Below are 18,436 nucleotides of genomic sequence, written 5' to 3'. Positions count from 1 at the left end.
GGTTTAACTCTGATCCTGGTTGGTCCCTATTCCAGGTATACCCCCATTCCCATTTGCCCCCTGATCCAAGTTTGTCCCCTTTTCCCAGTTTCCCTTTTTTTCCTGGTTTACCCCATTCTCAGTTTGCCCCAGTTCTGGTTTGCCCCCTATTCCCAGTTTGCCCCCTGTTCCTGGTTTGCCCCCAATCCCCATTTGCTCCCGATCCCAGTTTACTCCCATTCCTGGTTTTCTCCCTATTCCCAGTTTTCCTCTATTCCCGGTTTATCCCTGTTCCCAGTTTCCCCAATCCCAGTTTTCCCCTATACCCAGTTTTTCCCCATTCCCGGTTTTCCCCTATTCTCGGTTTTCCCCTGTTCCTGGTTTCCCCCTGTTCTCGGTTTCCCCTTGTTCCCAGTTTTCCCCTGTTCCCGGTTTCCCCCTGATCCCAGTTTGCGTCCTGTTCCTGTTTTTTTTCCCTATTCCTGGTTTCCCCCGTTCCTAGTTTTCCCCGTCCCCAGTTTCCCCCCGTTCCCGGTTTCCCCCGTTCCCGGTTTCTCCCCATTCCCGGTTTCCCCCGTTCCCAGTTTCCTCTGTTCCCGGTTTCTCCCCTATTCCCGGTTTCCCCAGTTCCCGGTTTTCCCCCATTCCAGGTTTTCCCTGTCTCTCCCTGGCCGCCCTGACTGTGAAGGGCTGGGGGCAGGTCCTGAAGCGGCGGTGCGGGGCTGTGGGCGGGGAGACGGCGCCAGGCGCTCTATAAAGGCAGCGGCGGGGGCTGTGGCGGAGCTCAGTCCGTGCTCCCAGCGGTGTCTGTGGCGGAGCAAAGCGGATCATCCCGCCACTAGCCCGAGCAGAGAGACCCTATCGCCCAGCCTTTCCCTGCCCCTGGAAAGCCCCCGTCCTGACACACTCTCTGTTCCCACCACCACCACCAGCAGCAGCAGCAGTTGTTGTTGTGAGCACTGACGGTAAGTCGGAACCGTTCCCCAGTCACTGAAATGCAGGATAGCAGCAGCTTGCACAGTTCTGGCTCCTTCAGCTCCTGGGAATTCTGTTTTCCCCTTAACTAGAGGAACAGGATCCTCTCTCTGTGCTAGCACTGTCTGCCCCTTTAGGCTGCAACACCAGCAACTTTTACAGAATGAACTCCCTGAATTGTATCCACATCACAAGTCTCTCATAAACCCATCCTTTAACGTGTTAACTCTTAAAAACAATCAAGTGTTTTGTGGTTCAGGTATCGGGATGTCTAGATATACTAGCGTCCTGGTTGTCTCCATGACAACACTAGGGACACACCTTTCCCCAATACTGGACCATTTATTCTTGTATATGTAACAAAGATGCTGTGTCCTTTAACCCACACAATGTTCTCTTCATCTGCGCAGCTTCAAGCAAGCCTGGATTTGGAGTAGTGCTGTGGAGTTAATCCCAGAGTGTTATTTTGTGGTCATTCACCATGAAGTCTTCAGAGTTGGGATGGATGAGACTCAGTGCTTCACTTATCATTGCACAAACAGTTATGATGATGAGCCCCAATGTTACTTCTGAGTTGGATGTAACGATGGCTCCATTGAAGAATGACCAAGAAGAACTCTTGGCAGGTGAAACAGTCACTCGAGTGAACAACAACTTTACAGACGGTTTGGATTCAGTCATGAGAAAATATTTAGATCAACATGGACAGAGAACATCCAGAAGGGCCAAGAGATCTATCACTGATCTGGACAGACAAGTAATCTTGGATCTTCATAACAAACTGAGGAGTCAGGTATCACCAAGTGCCTCCAATATGGAATATATGGTAAGTGCTTACCTCTTCTGCTTCAAAGCATCATTTCAGCCTAATCTTTCAGGAAAAGTAAGTAAAACAATATTGCTTGTTCAAAGTTAGAAACAAGCTTGTTTTTATTCAACTTCCATTAAAGGTTATCAGATTATGAAGAAGGTTTCACCTTCTGTTAAAGCTAACAATCCAACCACCTGATGAAGGAGCAGCACTCTGAAAGCTAATGCTTCCAATGAAACCTGCTGGACTATAACCTGGTGTTGTGATTTGTGACTTTGAACAATCTAACTGTTTGTGTTCGTATTGACATTATTGTGTGAATTTGTGTTTCTGATTTGCCCTTTGGAAATAACATGGGAGAGGGGGCAAAAACTATTACATTTCTGAGATGGAGGGTCACCTTCCACCCACAGCTGACCTTCATGGTATTTAATTGTCATTTTGTTTGTTCCTTCCAAATGCACAGTTGCAAAATAAAAATCAGTGATAGTATCAGATAGTCATTAGACCTGAGTTGTCCTGCATTCCTGCAAAAAAAGTCTTAAATTTATAGTTCTGATACTTACTATGTTCTGTTCAGTAAAATAAAATTTGTCCTGCCTCAGCACCAAATTGCTCTATATGAATAAAATCTAACACAGAATGACATAAGATATGCAATAGAGAAACAGACTGGCATGGACTGGTTTATGCTCCATTTGAATCTCCTCTCATCCTACCACATTTGGCTTGATTACCTTGTACCTTGTCTCTCAGATGCTTGTCTAGCTTCCCTTGAATGTACATGTACAATTCACTTCAACCACCTCCTCACCTAGTGACTTCTATGTACTTACCAATCTTTGGGTGAAGAAGATGCTTCTGAAATCCCTTTCTCATTTCATGGTCATTACGTTACATCAATGATGTCTGGTTATGCTGCTCCCCACGTGTGGAAGCATTCTGTCTGTGTCTATTTCATCAAAACGTTTCAGAATTTTAACCATCTCTCATTGGTCACCCTTCACTTTTTTGCTTTCAAGTAAAGGGTGACCCATTGCGTTGCAGCTTTTCTACTCACTTGTAAATCTGCGGTGCAACTCCTCCTGCCTCTACATACTTTTGGCAGTCAAAATTCCAAACAGTACTAAGTGCGATTGAACTTAAGATTGATATAAGTTCAGCAAAACACCATCACATTTCCATTCCATCCCTCTTGAAATAAATTCTGGATTAGTGGTGCTGGAAGAGCACAGCAGTTCAGGCAGCATCCAAGTAGCTTCGAAATCGACGTTTCGGGCAAAAGCCCAATAAAGCCTAATGCTTTGTTTTTTCAAATGGCCTTGCTAACTTTTACAATCGCTACAGTGTGGAAACAGGCCATTCAGCCCACACCAATCCTCTTGGGGGTGTCCCACCCAGACTCACTCCATCCCTGTAACCCTGCATTTCCCATGGCTAACCCACCTAGCCTGCACTTTCTGGGCAATTTAGCATGGCCGATCTACCTACCCTGCACATCTTTGGATTGTGGGATGAAACTGGAGCACCCGGAGGAAACCCACACAGGTGCTTGAGGGTGGAATTAAACCCAGGTCCCTGGCATTGTGAGGCAGCAGTGCTAGCCACTGAGCCACTGTGCTGTCTTGGTGTAAATTTTTGGTGATTGCTTTCTGGGTACTCCAAGATCTCTTTATTCCCCTCCCCACGTTGACTTGCATGGTTCAAAATAGCAAATGGACTGTCTTCTTACTGAAATGGACTAGCTCACAATTCTGAGTTAAACTTCATTTTCCAATCTACTCTGCTCTCTGCTTTGGAAGAGATGAAAAGATAACATAGAACTGGAGTATTCCATTTCCCAAACATTGGGTAGCATTTTTGATCCCTGCGGGTGGTTTGGAAGGCAGGCAAGGGTGTAAAATAGGACGTAATAATAGCACAGGAAACATTAGTGGTGCCCACAACCAGACCCAGCTTCCCCACCACACAGCACAGCCCACTGATGGGGGAGCTGTCAGGCACCCTTTTTGCCACTGGATTAATGGAGTTCCTAAAGTCTACACTAAATAGGCAGATAAAGGCCTTCCCATAATTCCTGTCAGGGTGGTCGTGCCCAATGGGAAGCCCATGAGCCCTCGCTGCTTAGATTGATGGGCAAGGAAAATAGGTTACCTCCATCACCGACCTCCTACTTCTCATGGTCTTCTCCCTGACCCTGGCTTGAGACTTTCCCTCCACTTAACCGTCCTCTCAACGTTCCATCCCCTGCCCCCTCTCTCCAAGGTCTGTCAAGCATGGACTGTCAAATCCATATGTCTGCCCATTCCCACACTTACCTCTCCATCCAGGTCTAAAGATTTCTGTTGGGAGGCAGGTGCATTTTCAGTGGTTGTCTAGTCCAACTGCTCAGGCACAGAGCAGCTGGCCAATGAGGTGTTTCAACAAAAGTAGAAGTCTCTATAGGTCTCTGATTTATACACAGCAGCTCTGTCCCTGCAGCCAGTTCAGTCAGTCTTTCCAATGGCATTCCCCCCCCTCCCCCCAGGTGAGCTGAGCAAACAGGTACTCACAGGTACACCTCCCATGCCATCCCAGTCTCTTCAGGTTGGTCTCCCAGCTCCTTGATCATCTCCTCCTGAGCTTCCTGGAAATCAACGATGACGGTGTGTTTCCTCAGGAGAGTTTGGGCAGATCCAGCAGACTCTGGTTCACATCCTCCTCCATCTGCATTGCCAGATTGGCAGTCCTTGGAAGACAGGGGTGTGGTTTTTCTTCCTCATTAACACCCTGTCAAATGTTAATTGGTTGCATGACCACTCAGTGGAATGGGGTGATCTTGACTCTGAATTTACTTTGAAGGCATGGGAACCCCTAGTGCAATGTAAAAGTCTGCCCGTTGTTCAATAGACAATAGGTGCAGGAGTAGGCCATTCTGCCCTTCGAGCCTGCACCACCATTCAATGTGATCATGGCTGATCAACCTTAATCAGTATCCTGTTCCTGCCTTATCTCCATAACCCTTGATTCCACTATCCTTGAGAGCTCTATCCAACTCTTTCTTAAATGAATCCAGAGACTGGGCCTCCACTGCCCTCTGGGGCAGAGTATTCCACACAGCCACCACTCTCTGGGTGAGGAAGTTTCTCCTCATCTCTGTCCTAAATGATCTACCCTGTATTTTTAAGCTGTGTCCTCTGGTTCGGCACTCACCCATCAGTGGAAACATGTTTCCTGCCTCCAGAGTGTCCAATCCTTTAATAATCTTATACGTCTCAATCAGATCCCCTCTCAGTCTTCTAAACTCAAGGGTATACAAGCCCAGTCGCTCCAGTCTTTCAGCGTAAGGAAGTCCCGCCATTCCAGGAATTGACCTTGTGAACCTACGCTGCACTCCCTCAATAGCCAGAATGTCTTTCCTCAAATTTGGAGTCCAGAACTGCACACAGTAATCCAGGTGTGGTCTCACCAGGGCCCTATACAGCTGCAGAAGAACCTCTTTGCTTCTATACTCAATCCCTCTTGTTATGAAGGCCAGCATGCTATTAGTCTTCTTCACGACCTGCTGTACCTGCATGCTTACCTTCATTGACTGGTGTACAAGAACACCCAAATCTCTTTGTACTGCCCCTTTACCTAAATTGATTCCATTTGGGTAGTAATTCGCCTTCCTGTTCTTGCCACCAAAGTGGATAACCATACATTTATCCACATTAAACTGCATCTGCCATGCATCTGACCACTCACCTAACCTGTCCAGGTCACCCTGTAATCTCCTAACATCCTCCTCACATTTCACCCTGCCACCCAACTTAGCATCATCAGCAAATTTGCTAATGTTATTACTAATACCATCTTCTATATCATTAATATATATTGTAACAAGCTGCGGTCCCAGCACTGATCCCTGCGGTACCCCACTGGTCACTGCCTGCCATTCCGAAATTGAGTCGTTTATCACTAATCTTTGTTTCCTATCAGCCAACCAACTTTCAATCCAAGTTAGTACTTTGCCCTCAATACCATGTGCCCTAATTTTGCTCACTAACCTCCTATGTGGGACTTTATCAAAAGCTTTCTGAAAGTCCAGGTACACTACATCTACTGGATCTCCCTCATCCATCTTCAGAGTTACATCCTCAAAACATTCCAGAAGATTAATCAAGCATGATTTTCCCTTCATGAATCCATGCTGGTTCTGACCTATCCTGTTAATACTATCCAGATGTCGTAATTTCATACTTTATAATAGACTCCAGCATCTTTCCCACCACTGAGGTCAGACTAACTGGTCTATAATTTCCTGCTTTCTCTCTCCCACCTTTCTTAAAAAGTGGTACAACATTAGCCACCCTCCAATCTGCAGGAACTGATCCCAAATCTATCGAACTCTGGAAAATAATCACCAATGCATCCGCGATTTCTTGAACCACCTCCTTCAGTACCCTGGGATGTAGACCATCAGGCCCTGGGAACTTATCAACCTTCAGACCGAACAGTCTCTCCAACACCAATTCCTGGCAAATATAAATTCACTTCAGTTCAGGTCCTTAAGCCACTGTTACCTAGCGAGATTGCTTGTGTCTTCCTCAGTGAACATAGATCTGAAATACCAATTCAATTCTTCTGCCATTTCTTTGTTCCCTGTAATATATTCCCCTGTTTCTGTCTTCAAGGCCCAATTTTAGTCTTAACCATTTTTTTGCTTTTCACATACCTAAAAAAGCTTTTACTATCCTCCTTTATATTTTTGGCCAGTTTACCTTTGTACCTCATTTTTTCTCTGCGTATTTCCTTCTTAGTAATCCTCTGTTCTTTAAAAGCTTCCCAGTCCTCCGTTTTCCCACTTATCTTTGCTATGTTATACTTTTTCTCTTTTAACTTTATATGTTTCATAACTCCCTCGTCAGCCACGGCCACCCATGCCTCCTCCTAGGATCTTTCTTCCTTTTTTGGAATGAACTGATCCTGCATCTTCTGCATTATACACAGAAATATCCACCATTGTTCCCCACTGTCATCCCTGCTAAGGTATTGGACCATTGAACTTTGACCAGCTCCTCCCTCATAGCTCCATAGTTCCCATTATTCAACAGAAATATTGTCATTTCTGATTATACCCTCTCCCTCTCAAATTGCAGATTGAAGCACATTGTATTATGGTCACTACTTCCTAATGGCTCCTTCACTTCGAGGTCCCTGATCAATTCTGGTTTGTTGCACAATACCAGATCCAGAATTGCCTTCTCCCTGGTCGGCTCCAGCACCAGCTGTTCTAAGAATCCATCTCGGAGGCACTCCACAAAGTCTCTTTCTTGAGGTCTAATACCATCCTGATTCTCCCAGTCTACCTGCATGTTGAAATCCCCCATAACAACTGTAGTAACATCTTTCTGACAGGCCAATTTCAGCTCCTGATTCAACTTACACCCGACATCCAGACTACTGTTTGGGGGCTTGTAGATAACTCCCAAGAGGGTCTTTTTACCCTTAGAATTTCTCAGCTCTATCCATACTGACTCTACATCCACTGATTCTAGGTCCCCCCGTGCAAGGGACTGAATATCATCCCTTACCAACAGGGCCACCCTACCCCCTCTGCCCATCAGTCTGTCCTTACGATAGCACATGTAGCCTTGAATATTTATTCCTGAAGCCAATCGTTGGATTTCTGTTCACTTTTGTGAAATGATTGTGTGCTCATAGAATAATTTATCACCCTTTTTCATTTGTTGGAGCAAATCAGTTACACATTATTTTAATTGGAAATGGTAAGTCAATGTGTGTGTGTGGATACTCAGGTAACACACTGCAATATCTGCCAGAATAATTATTGAACATTTTTAGATTTAGATAGGAACATGTTAACATTTGATGAAAATATCATGCAACACTTTGGAAGAAACTTTACTTGATGAGCCTGTTTTAAAACATGGTAGGACTTCATTGATGGCTAGCACTAAAGTGTTAAAGTCTCTCATCAAAAGTTGGTGAGCTTTACTGTAGAATTTCCTTTTTGCTTTTGGAAACTGAGAGCAGCTACCTGTATGTGGCAGTCTAACATAGGAACCACACCTGCACTTTTCATTTCCATGAAGAGGGAACAGAATTTACAACAGCAGCTGTCATTTCCCCAGTGATATGGCAAATCTACAAAATTCTACTCTGCACAGAGAGAGAGAGAGAGAGAGAGAGAGAGAAGCAGCAGCAGAAAGTGTTTCTTTCCAAAGGCTCATGTTGACTTCTGGATGGTGGGTGTGCAGTTGACAGCAAGAGAATAAATGGCCATGTGTGCATTTAACTAACTTTTCCAACTTGTAATATTATGCAAGTGCTACCAATAAAAATAGTTTGTTTATATTTTAAGGCCTAATACTAATATTGACAATTACTTATGTGCACAAAGTAAGCATGCACATTGTGCTGCTGTTAGAACAGTTTGTGTTTGACTAGATGTTGATATGGAAAGTAATTTATATGTCTTTTCTAACCACGGTTTTTCATTATGTTTCTTCCTGTTTCCAATTACTTATTGAACCTTAATATTAAACTGCATATATAATAATTTATGATTTTGCCTGTGTAAAGGTAACTTGAATCAACTAGAAGGGAATAGATATCCTGAGACAATTGAAATGTTTGGGGTAACTAAACTTTCTGGTAGCTGTCATTCATCAATTGTTTTTATTTACCTAAATATGAAATAAATTTATATGCAGAAAATGTTGACGCTTTTACCCACTTGGCTAAATTACTGAAATCACAACAAGTATAGGAACAGTCGTTCTTGTTGTGTGCCTTAAACTGCTTACTGTCTGTTCATGATTTGGTTTTATGATTAGATTCCCTAGAGTGTGGAAACAGGCCCTTCGGCCCAACAAGTCCACACCGACCCTCCGAAGAGCAATCCACCCAGACCCATTCCCCTACACCTAGCACTCTGGACAACTTAGCATGGCCAATTCACCTGGCCTGCACATCTTTGGATTGTGGGAGGAAACCGGAGCACCCAGAGGAAACCCACGCAGACAAGGTGCAAACTCCACACACAGTTGCCCGAGGCAGGAATTGAACCTGGGTCCCTGGTGCTGTGAGACAGCAGTGCTAACCACTGTGCCACCCTTATATAATCTTTTAGTGAAATGTTGTATCAAAAAGTTGAAAGCCAATTCGTGAAAATGAGAACTACCAAGCTGTTATACAAATCCACCTGTTTCCTACTCTAAAACATGATGGATGTGTTGAAAAGTTTAAAAAAAATGTAAATTTAAAATGTCACCATGCGAATTAGTATGTGAAAAGATAGTGTGTTTGTAAGGGTTATGTCAATGGCCATTAAATGGTTCAAGATACAACTTAAGTGTCAAAAGATGTACAATATAAGCTGTTATCACAGCAATACATTGTGTGACCTGTTTTTTTAGATTAGATTAGATTACTTACAGTGTGGAAACAGGCCCTTCGGCCCAACAAGTCCACACCGCCCCGCCGAAGCGCAACCCACACATACCCCTACATCTACCCCTTACCTAACACTACGGGCAATTTAACATGGCCAATTCACCTGACCTGCACATCTTTGGACTGTGCGAGGAAACCGGAGCACCCGGAGGAAACCCACCCAGACACGGGGAGAACGTGCAAACTCCACACAGTCAGTCGCCTGAGGCGGGAATTGAACCCGGGTCTCTGGCGCTGTGAGGCAGCACTGTGCCACCGTGCCGCCCACCTGTGTTCAGGCATAGCTTCTACTATGCTATACTTTTGCAGCTTTACATCAATGAAAAGCACAATTCAGGAGCTTGACTCAAGTGCACACACTAGTGTTGTGTGTGTTCCTCCAGATGGCTGTCTTGTTTGGATTTCAATGTTTAGAAAGTAATAAGAATGTCCATTGGATTCCACAAGTAATTTCTTCACTTTGTGACTGAGGTTCACCTTGCAATAGTTTATGTTAGAAATTCAGATCCAGGCTCAACATAGCTTTCCAACTGTTTACACATGATTTTCCAATTCACAATTTAATGTTCACCTAAATTTCTGTGCAGGCAGGACTGCTGAGGGCAAGAGCATAAAGTTGAGGTTACTCCTTTTATAAGCCTGGTGCTGAGGTATTTCTAGTGACTCAGAATTTCCCAAACACTTCTGTCATCAAATTAGCTCACTTATACCATTTGAGTTTGTCCTATAAAATAAAAATCAGCACTTAAGATGTCCTTTTTAATTATTTGTGCTGTAATATTTTAGTAGGATTTTGGCATTGATTCATAGCTACAGTCAATGCATAGGATGATTATCATTGCTCCACTCTGCAGTTCATTTGTTGAAGTTTGCAAACTTCTTGAAATTATGCCAGTTTTCTTGCCACAGTCATTTTGATTGAACAATAATGACCATAAACAAGTGTTTTAAAGTAGAATAACATCTTTTCTGTCCCTCAATACTTCTCTAACTTGTAGCTAAATCCAAACTGCTTTTGCGGAAATATCTGGTCACATAGTTCTGTTTTTTTAAGACCCTCTCTCAGATCCAGCACTACTCCCTGCATTCTGCAACAGTTTGCAATAACATTTGACGTCAGTAGCTGCCCTGTTGTGCCACGGTTCGGTGGATGTGTGATTGCTTTCAATGAAAAGTAATCAATTAACTAACTGGAAAGAATAAGTAAAGTGCATGCTTTTACTAAGACTGCCAATAGGTTGCAAGCTTGAAGTTGCAACGTGAAGCCAAATGCAATTTGGAAATTACTAATTTTTGATCAAAGCATACTGACAGAATTCACTAGTTTTTCAGATTGCTTGTTCTGCATGTGAAATTTAAAAAAAATTGAAAATACGAAATAAAGGCAGAAAAAGCTACAACTACGTAAGCCATTTAGTATAAATTATTTGTTTGAATTTATATGACAAAATGGTAGATTTCAAAGTAAGAATTTACTAATGACTATGAAACCATTGCTGGTTGGCAGGAGAAACCTACCTAGCTCACTAATGTCCTTCAGGCAACAAAATCTGCCATGTTCACTTGGTTTGGCTCACGTATGACTCCATACCCAGAGCAATGTGGTTGCCTTTCAACTGCCCCCTGAAATGGGAGAACATGAGGACTGCAGATGCTGGAGATTAGGCAGGTGTGGTGCTGGAAAAGCACAGCAGGTCAAGCAGCATCCGAGGAGCAGGAGAATTAATGTTTCGGGGCATAAGCCCTTCATCAGGAATGAGCTCATTTCTGATGAAGGGCTTATGCCCGAAATGTCGATTCTCCTGCTCCTTGGATGCTGCCTGACCTGCTGTGCCTTTCCAGCACCATAGCCTCAACTACCCCCTGAAATAGCCTAGCAAACCACTCTGTTCAAGGGCAACTGGGGATCAGCAAACGTGCTGGTTGGCAATGACACCCACATCCCCTGCATGAACTGAAAACAAAATGATTATACAGGGTGGAGCTAAATCTGATCGCCTCCAAAATAGATGCAATGTTTAACTAAATAGCCCAAGCTGGTTGATTGCAATACAGGTAACATGCTGATTTCCTGTGTGCAGTTCGCATTAATCATGCTATTCATTCATTGCACACGTCAGCTAGGGCCCAAAATGATAACTTGGTAACGCTAGCTTGCTCTGCATAAAATAGCATGTATTCAGTAAGGGGAGTTGCATTGTTATTGATGCAGGGTGTTGCAGCATGTAGAAATGGACCTGAACTGGGGAAGCATTGAAGAGTGGAATGGTAGAGCATGGCTTCCAACGTTTTTAGACACTGCACTAGAGACCTTGATGAAGGAATGAAAAGTAGGGATGTGATGCCCTCTATCCACAGTGGGACAGGAGCTGACTCTGACAGTGCTCCTTCTGTCTTTTGAGCAGATAGCAATGAAGGTCAATGCCAGAATCCTTTTCCCAGGGGATCTGGATTTTATGCCATTAAGAATTTCAGTCACCTCACATGAGTAATCAAGGTCAGTGATTGCATCTTCAAATGCCAAATTCTGAAAATGCTCAATTCCCACTATCCACATCATTAATTTTCATCAACTGGGGCTCATTGCACCATTCATATGCTCCTCAATGGCCTCACACATATACAGCACAGCTGCTATCCTTAGACTCACATAGTTTCCATACATTATGCAAGACCAATGCTGTAATATCAACAGATTACATAATATTCAGGTAGAATTTTCTGTCTCTTTCTGAACGGGAGGCATAGAATGTAAGAGAGCATGAAATAACTGATTTCTGCACAATAAGACTGCTGCCCCACACCACACCATCACCCTTCTACCCTGCTACTGTTACACACTCGAAGTGCAACTGGTCGACTGGCAAAGGAATAATTGGAAGACATGGGAATAAGAGTGGGTTGGCTATGTTGAAGAATTATTAACCCAGGGGACTCGATTGCTGAGCCAGAAAAAAAAATGAGTTTATCTGGGCAATTTGAATTCTGTCCATTTTAAAATCCCAGTTATGATTATTCATTAGTGACGGTGAACATCTAACTGGTGAGTTGCTGCACCAATCCATCCAGGTCACAAAGGTTCTTTCAGAGAGGAAGATTTGCTTTCCTTACCTGTTTCTGGCGTTTATGGGGCCAAGTCTGAAATGCTCCATGAAATGACTTAGCAAGGGCCTCAGTTGTCAAGGTAACTTGCCACGACTTTTATCAGGGCAATTAGGGATGGGAAATAAATAGGGACCTTTTGAATGACACTTAAATCCCACAAATGAACAACACAGGTATGATTTCACACTCTCCTCCACCAGCTCAGATACTGTTACTGCACAAACTTTAGGTGAATCTTTAGACCAATGCTTCCCATATATTTTCTCATCATAGGCCCATTTTGATTTTCGGAGATTCCCAAGCATTATAAGCAGTGGGGATTATGAGACGGTGGAGTGGCTGCGTGGTGGGGGAAGAGGGGAGGAAATGTCGGTGAGGGTGGGAGGAGAATGCTAGTGTGGAGGGGAGGGGGGGGGGGGGGGAGCGGTGTGGCAGTAAGTAGCTGTAAAGAGGAAGTTGCCTGTGAGAGAGCATGTGATCTGTTGAGTGCCGGAGTGGGGAGGCTTCTGTATCCACAAGGTTTTACATACAAAGAACCTACTCCCAACAGGTTCGGGCCTTAATCTTGGGCAGTTAGGCCACTTTGACTCCTTAACAACCTGTGCCAATTAAATGGACCTCACAGATGTTAGCAATTGGTTGGAGCTTCTCGGCGGCCATTACAGTAGTGACCTCAAAGTCTCGGCTGGTGCCCCCACTTAAGGGGGGGGGTCATGACCTACCGTTTAGGAAAGCCTAGCTTAGAAGATCTGCACATAGTGGGATTCTGGACACGAATGGCCTGTGAGTAAGGGATGTAGGAGGTATGGTTTACCAGAGGGAGAAGTTGCACAAAGTTTTGCCACTAAGATGAGACATTGGTGGCACAGACTCAATGGGCTGAAGGGCCTCCTTTTGTATTGAATCACTGATACGGTGACTCAGATGAGGACCTAATACATTAGCCTACAGGAGAATGATGAGCCATTGAGGCCAGTGTCCGATTGCACCTTCTCAGGCTTGGAGCATAAATACTGTCATCCTGAGGTTGGTCTGCAGAAGCAGAATTGCTGTACTGTCATGGTCCCTGCTCCCCTCTTTAAACACTGAATATCAGGATGACAGGAGTGGCAGCTCACGTGACAACCGTCTGTACTTCCAGACTTGGGGTGGTTTCTGCCTGTGCTCCAGTGGACTTTGAGGTATTAGTCATGAGCGTTGCAACATGGTCGTGTGTCCAAGCCTGATCACTTTTCCTGCTAGAGATGATAAGTCCCAAGCTCTGATTAAATATAGCAAAGGACTGTAGATGCTGGAGGTCTGAAAGCGAAAGTGAAATTGCTGGAGAAACTCAGCAGGTCTGGGGAGGCAGCATCTTTGGAGAGAAAGCAGTTAACATTTTGAATCTGATAACTTTTCACCAGAACTGTTCGTAGCTGGGAGAATCTGATCTTTGTACTTAGACTCGAAGCTCCACTTGAGTCTGGTTTGTACCAAATCCTTCAGTTTGGTTGGAGGACTGGCAACTTGAAACAACTAGCAGGCATACCAACCACTTGTAGAATTATACCCGGACTAGAAACTTCTAATTTGTATGTTTGTGTATTCCTTTTAAAAGGGGTCAACCAGCAACTGATCTGTAAGTGGCAGATTTTTAACTGGTGTTGGTGGGAGGTCAGTCATCATTGAATGAGTAGGTTAGAGTCCCTATGGTCTGGAAACAGGTCCTTCGGCCCAACAAGTCCACACCAACCCTCCAAAGAGTAACCCACCCAGACCATTCCCCTACCCTACATTTACTAATGCACTTAACACTATGGGCAATTTAGCATGGCCAATTCACCTGGCCTGCATGTCTTTCAGATTGTGGGAGGAAACCCATGCAGACACAGGGAAAACATGCAAACTCCACACAGATAGTTCAAACCCGGGTCCCTGGCTCTGTGAGGCAGTAGTGCTAACCACTGAGCCACCATGCCATCCCATGGTCAGTAGTACAGGGTTCAAACAAGGCATTCGTTCAAGCATTGAGCTCTGGAATGGTATAGTTGGCATTAAATCAACACTGCAAATGCATCAATATGGCAATCTCCCTTCTCTACATACTCTAGTGGGAATTAATTGTGCCCTGTGAAGTGCTTTAATAATATGCAGCCAAAAGTGTGCACTTCCCAAAAGCACCTATAACACCCGAATAACGGGCTGTATGGAATTCAATTTAATGCCCAGAGTTTGCTTAGAACAACATTCGTTCATGTGTTCATATACTGGTCTAAGTCTGAAAGTTTTGTTAACAGAAGTCACACAGATAATTTTTCCAGGATCTGAAAGCATGGTTCAAACAGTAGATTGACCTCACTGATAGTTTGGTCTGGGAAAAATAAGGAGAACCGGAGTAGCTCCATAGATGAAAAATAAATAGCTGTGTCCCTTGAGGCAGAAGACGATGAATGATTGAAATGCAAATGATGTATGATCATGAACGAAGAGGATAGGAAACAGACCCGAATCACAAAAGAAGGTTTCTTCATTTTGTAGTTTGAATTAGACCAATCTTGCTGAGACTAAAAACAAACACCAGTCTTTTTTCCCAATGTACAGATGTAATTTTAGAAAGATGGCATGGCCATTTTTATTTAAATTTCACCACATTTCTTTTAGGATATAATTACTCGTTGTAATTTATTAAAACCAATAGGAAGACTGACCTAACGATTCCATTGAACTCAACGGCATAGGTAATGAAATAGTAAGGTTGGGACTGTTGTTGTCACAGCTGTTAAAATAAATGACAGGAGTTATTTACATGGATGCAGGCTATTATTACAGCACAGCTTTACAGAGAATACAGTCATGGAGAAAGGAAGGAAAAGTCATGTTCATTTTTGCTTATTTCCTCAAGGGAGCATTAGAATTTTCAGGAGCAGGAAGCCACCGTTAGCTACAACAAATCTGCCCTTTTTATTTTTAAAGATTTCAACCTACGTAAAAATATCTTCACTTTTTGGAGAGAATGTGCTGACCAGAGAAGGGAGATGGACAAAGAAAAATGAGAATTCTAAGCACAGGACTAAAATCAAGGATGGGGAAGGAGAACCTATGCATCTTAGTAATACTTCTGTTTGTAAAAGGGTTGGGGGTGAGAGTATTCACTAGATGGATGTTCCTGGAAGTCAAGTATATTTGGTGTGTAACACCTCAAAGGACATTTTGATCCTGTAAAGATGCTTTTATAAGAAAATGCTTGCTTTTGAAATAAAGTGTGGACAATACAAAAATATGAAATGAGGGAATGTGTCAGAAATTTAAATGTCTCCAAGTGTTAAAATTTGATCTTTTTTCAATTTACTTAGAATGACAGCATAAATGTGGTGCCCTTTACAAAGCTACAAGCTCCTAAAGCACTCCACAAATAGATATGAGAGTGAATACTGCAATGAAGAAGGAGAAACTGAGGGTGGATGGCAGAACGGTTGGTTAAAGAGGTCTCGCTCATGAGGATAGTGAATGTTATTTCTGTGAATTTTCAAGAAAGCACTTGGCAAGCTATTCCATAAAAGGTTGATTAACAGCATTAAGATTTAAGGAATTGGAAGGCCAGTTTGCAATTGGATAAAACATTAGCTTAAGGATTGCCAACAGCAGTGTCCTAAATATCAGGAAGTGTTCCTATGTGAGTGAAGAGACTGTGGTACACTGAGCAACATTAGATGCCGGTATTATGTTGGGTGGGAGATGTCAGACTAAGATGCATTCATGGAACTTGCCCAGCAGCTGTGGTCATTAGACTTCTTGCGATACTGCTTCAAGGTCCTTCAGTCCAGATGTTGAGGGTTTGCCTTCCTGGCCATGTACTCTCACTCTCTTCTGAAGATGGTCTTTAAGGGTCTTCTGCAGACTATCAGGTCTATGACAGCTCTCTTCAAGAGCAATTCAGTGGCTGCATTCCTCTTCCCTTTTCCTGTTTGTCCCCCATTTCTTCTCTCTCTGGTGCTGATCTAATTCCCATTTTTTAAAAAAAAGATTGCGCTTGTACTCATTACAGATTGAGGATGATCAGCTGTGATCATAATGAATGGTGGTGCTGGCTCAAAGGGCAGAATGGCCTACTCCTGCACCTATTGTCTATTATGACCATTCGCTACATAAAAAAAAATCCGTCTGTAAAATTGTTGCTTCTTTGGCCAATCATTGAAAATGAGTCCTTTTGATTCTTGACCCTTCTGCCAATGAGAACAGTTTCTCTCTGTCTGGACCCATCATGACTTCTGATGAGGCAGAAAGGTGATGATCAAGAAAAATCCTCCTGAACACGCTTCCGAATTTCTTCTTTCTTTTGCCCTTACACTACTCCTATCCCAGTCTCTCTCAGGAATGGTTGAAATCCTGTTTCTATCCCATTCTATCGCAGGAATGGTTGAAATCCTGCATTTGCACTACACTGTAGATCTTCAGTCTCTCTGTAATATTCTGGGAAATGTACTCTCTCTTTCTACTGGTTGTGGCCTATAGAATATATCCAGCTGTGTAATGACATCCTTGTTGTTTCTAAACTCTAATCAAATAGATTTCATCCTTGACATCTCCAGGGTGTCTATCTCCAGCACTGCAACATTCTCCTTCATCAGTAATGTCCTTTCTTCCTTCTCGGTCTTTTCTGAATACTCAGGAATATTTTAAATGCAGGTGTCTACCCTTTTTTTGTGCCAGGTCTCCATTGTTGCACAACATCATATTCCTGGGTAAATATCTGCAACAACAGCTCCCCCAATCTCATTTACGTTTTATAAATTTGGCTCTCTGTACTGTCGACCTGAATGAGAGCTTGTAGTTTTCTTCCTTGGCCTGACCCCCATGTCATATCTTACTCTGGTGCTATCTCTGTCTCTGAATCCTTTCAGTGCTTTGATTCTCCTTTCTAATTCGACACCCTGATTCCCTTTGCCCTGCTAAAATATTTTGAAACCCCTCTGAGGGCAAGCTGCCCTGAGAGGACGTTGGCCCTCAACAGAGCCAGGGCACGTCTGTTTGTTTTGACCTAGCCCCAGCTCCCGAGAACAACTCCCCACATCTTAGTGTTTTAAAGCCGTCCCTGATGCACCAAATGCCCAACTTTGCATTCACCTTTTTCTATCCTCGCTAGAATGTGACATTGAGTGTAATCCAGTGGGTGCTGGTATGGAGTCCTGATTACTAATCTTATCCTGTAAATTCTGCCTCATTCCTCATTCTATCTATGCCATTGGTACCAATATAAACTGTGGCCTCCAGCTGGTATCCTTCATCTTTAGAAGGTTCTTTTCTTAATTCACTCTTGTGATGAGGGTGTCACTGGCTCGGCCAGTATTTATCGCCCATCCCTAATTGCTCAGAGGGCAGTTACGAGTCAACCACATTGCTGTGGGTCTGGAGTCACATGTAGTCAAGTCCAGGTAAGGATGGCAGTTTCTTCCCTAAAGGAATTTAGTGGCTCTGCAACCAATCAGTGCCATTCTGGACCCCAGCAGCAGGAATGTGCTCCAGCATTCTGAAATCATATTTCTAACCCAAGAAATGCTTGTCTGTTCCCTAATTGTTGAATCTCCCAAACCGCCTCCTTTCCCCCACTTGACACAACTGAGCCAGCCTTTTACTGTGGAGTTAGTTCATTGGCAACGAGTCAGAAATGTTTCAATGTGACATTTTTAGTTGGGGTTGTTCTGTTCTGCATGCTCCACCTTTGCCTCTGAACTACCTTTTGTTTGAACTGCTTCTTTTGCAGACATGGGACGATGAATTGGAAAGATCTTCAGAAGATTGGGCTTTAGGTTGCCAATGGGAACATGGTCCAGCTTATCTGCTGCCTTCGATCGGGCAGAATCTGGGAGCACACTGGGGCAGGTATTGCATACTATCCCCGAATAGCATGAATTAGGATGCTGCAGAGTTTATATGTATTTCAGATTTTTGTCTTTAAAGATTGCTGTTGTTTTTTAAAAGTAAAAATTAAATCCACAGATATCGGCCGCCTACCTTTCATGTTCAAGCATGGTATGATGAAGTTCGAGATTACATGTATCCATATCCTCAAGAATGTAACCCGTGGTGTCCCTATCGATGTGTTGGGCCAGTGTGCACCCATTATACACAGGTAGGCTTGAATTTAAA

The 18,436-nt window shown here is 43.5% G+C and overlaps 1 protein-coding gene across 2 annotated transcripts in view; it reads left to right on the top strand.

The window, feature by feature from the left end:
• Positions 1 to 763: 763 nt before the first annotated feature.
• Positions 764 to 18,436, top strand: part of LOC140477448 (cysteine-rich secretory protein LCCL domain-containing 1-like) — a 57,133-nt gene continuing 39,460 nt past the window's right edge. For both annotated transcript variants that reach the window (XM_072571378.1, XM_072571377.1), the window contains exons 1-4: positions 764 to 944; positions 1,365 to 1,780; positions 18,051 to 18,169; positions 18,287 to 18,419. In XM_072571378.1, coding sequence (XP_072427479.1) covers positions 1,436 to 1,780; positions 18,051 to 18,169; positions 18,287 to 18,419 — 597 coding nt within the window. In that variant the 5' untranslated portion in view covers positions 764 to 944; positions 1,365 to 1,435. The remainder of the gene's footprint in view (positions 945 to 1,364; positions 1,781 to 18,050; positions 18,170 to 18,286; positions 18,420 to 18,436) is intronic.

This window comes from Chiloscyllium punctatum, chromosome 5 (genome assembly GCF_047496795.1).
Source record: "Chiloscyllium punctatum isolate Juve2018m chromosome 5, sChiPun1.3, whole genome shotgun sequence".
NCBI lineage: Eukaryota > Metazoa > Chordata > Chondrichthyes > Orectolobiformes > Hemiscylliidae > Chiloscyllium > Chiloscyllium punctatum.
This window is presented reverse-complemented; position numbering and strand designations above follow the sequence as displayed.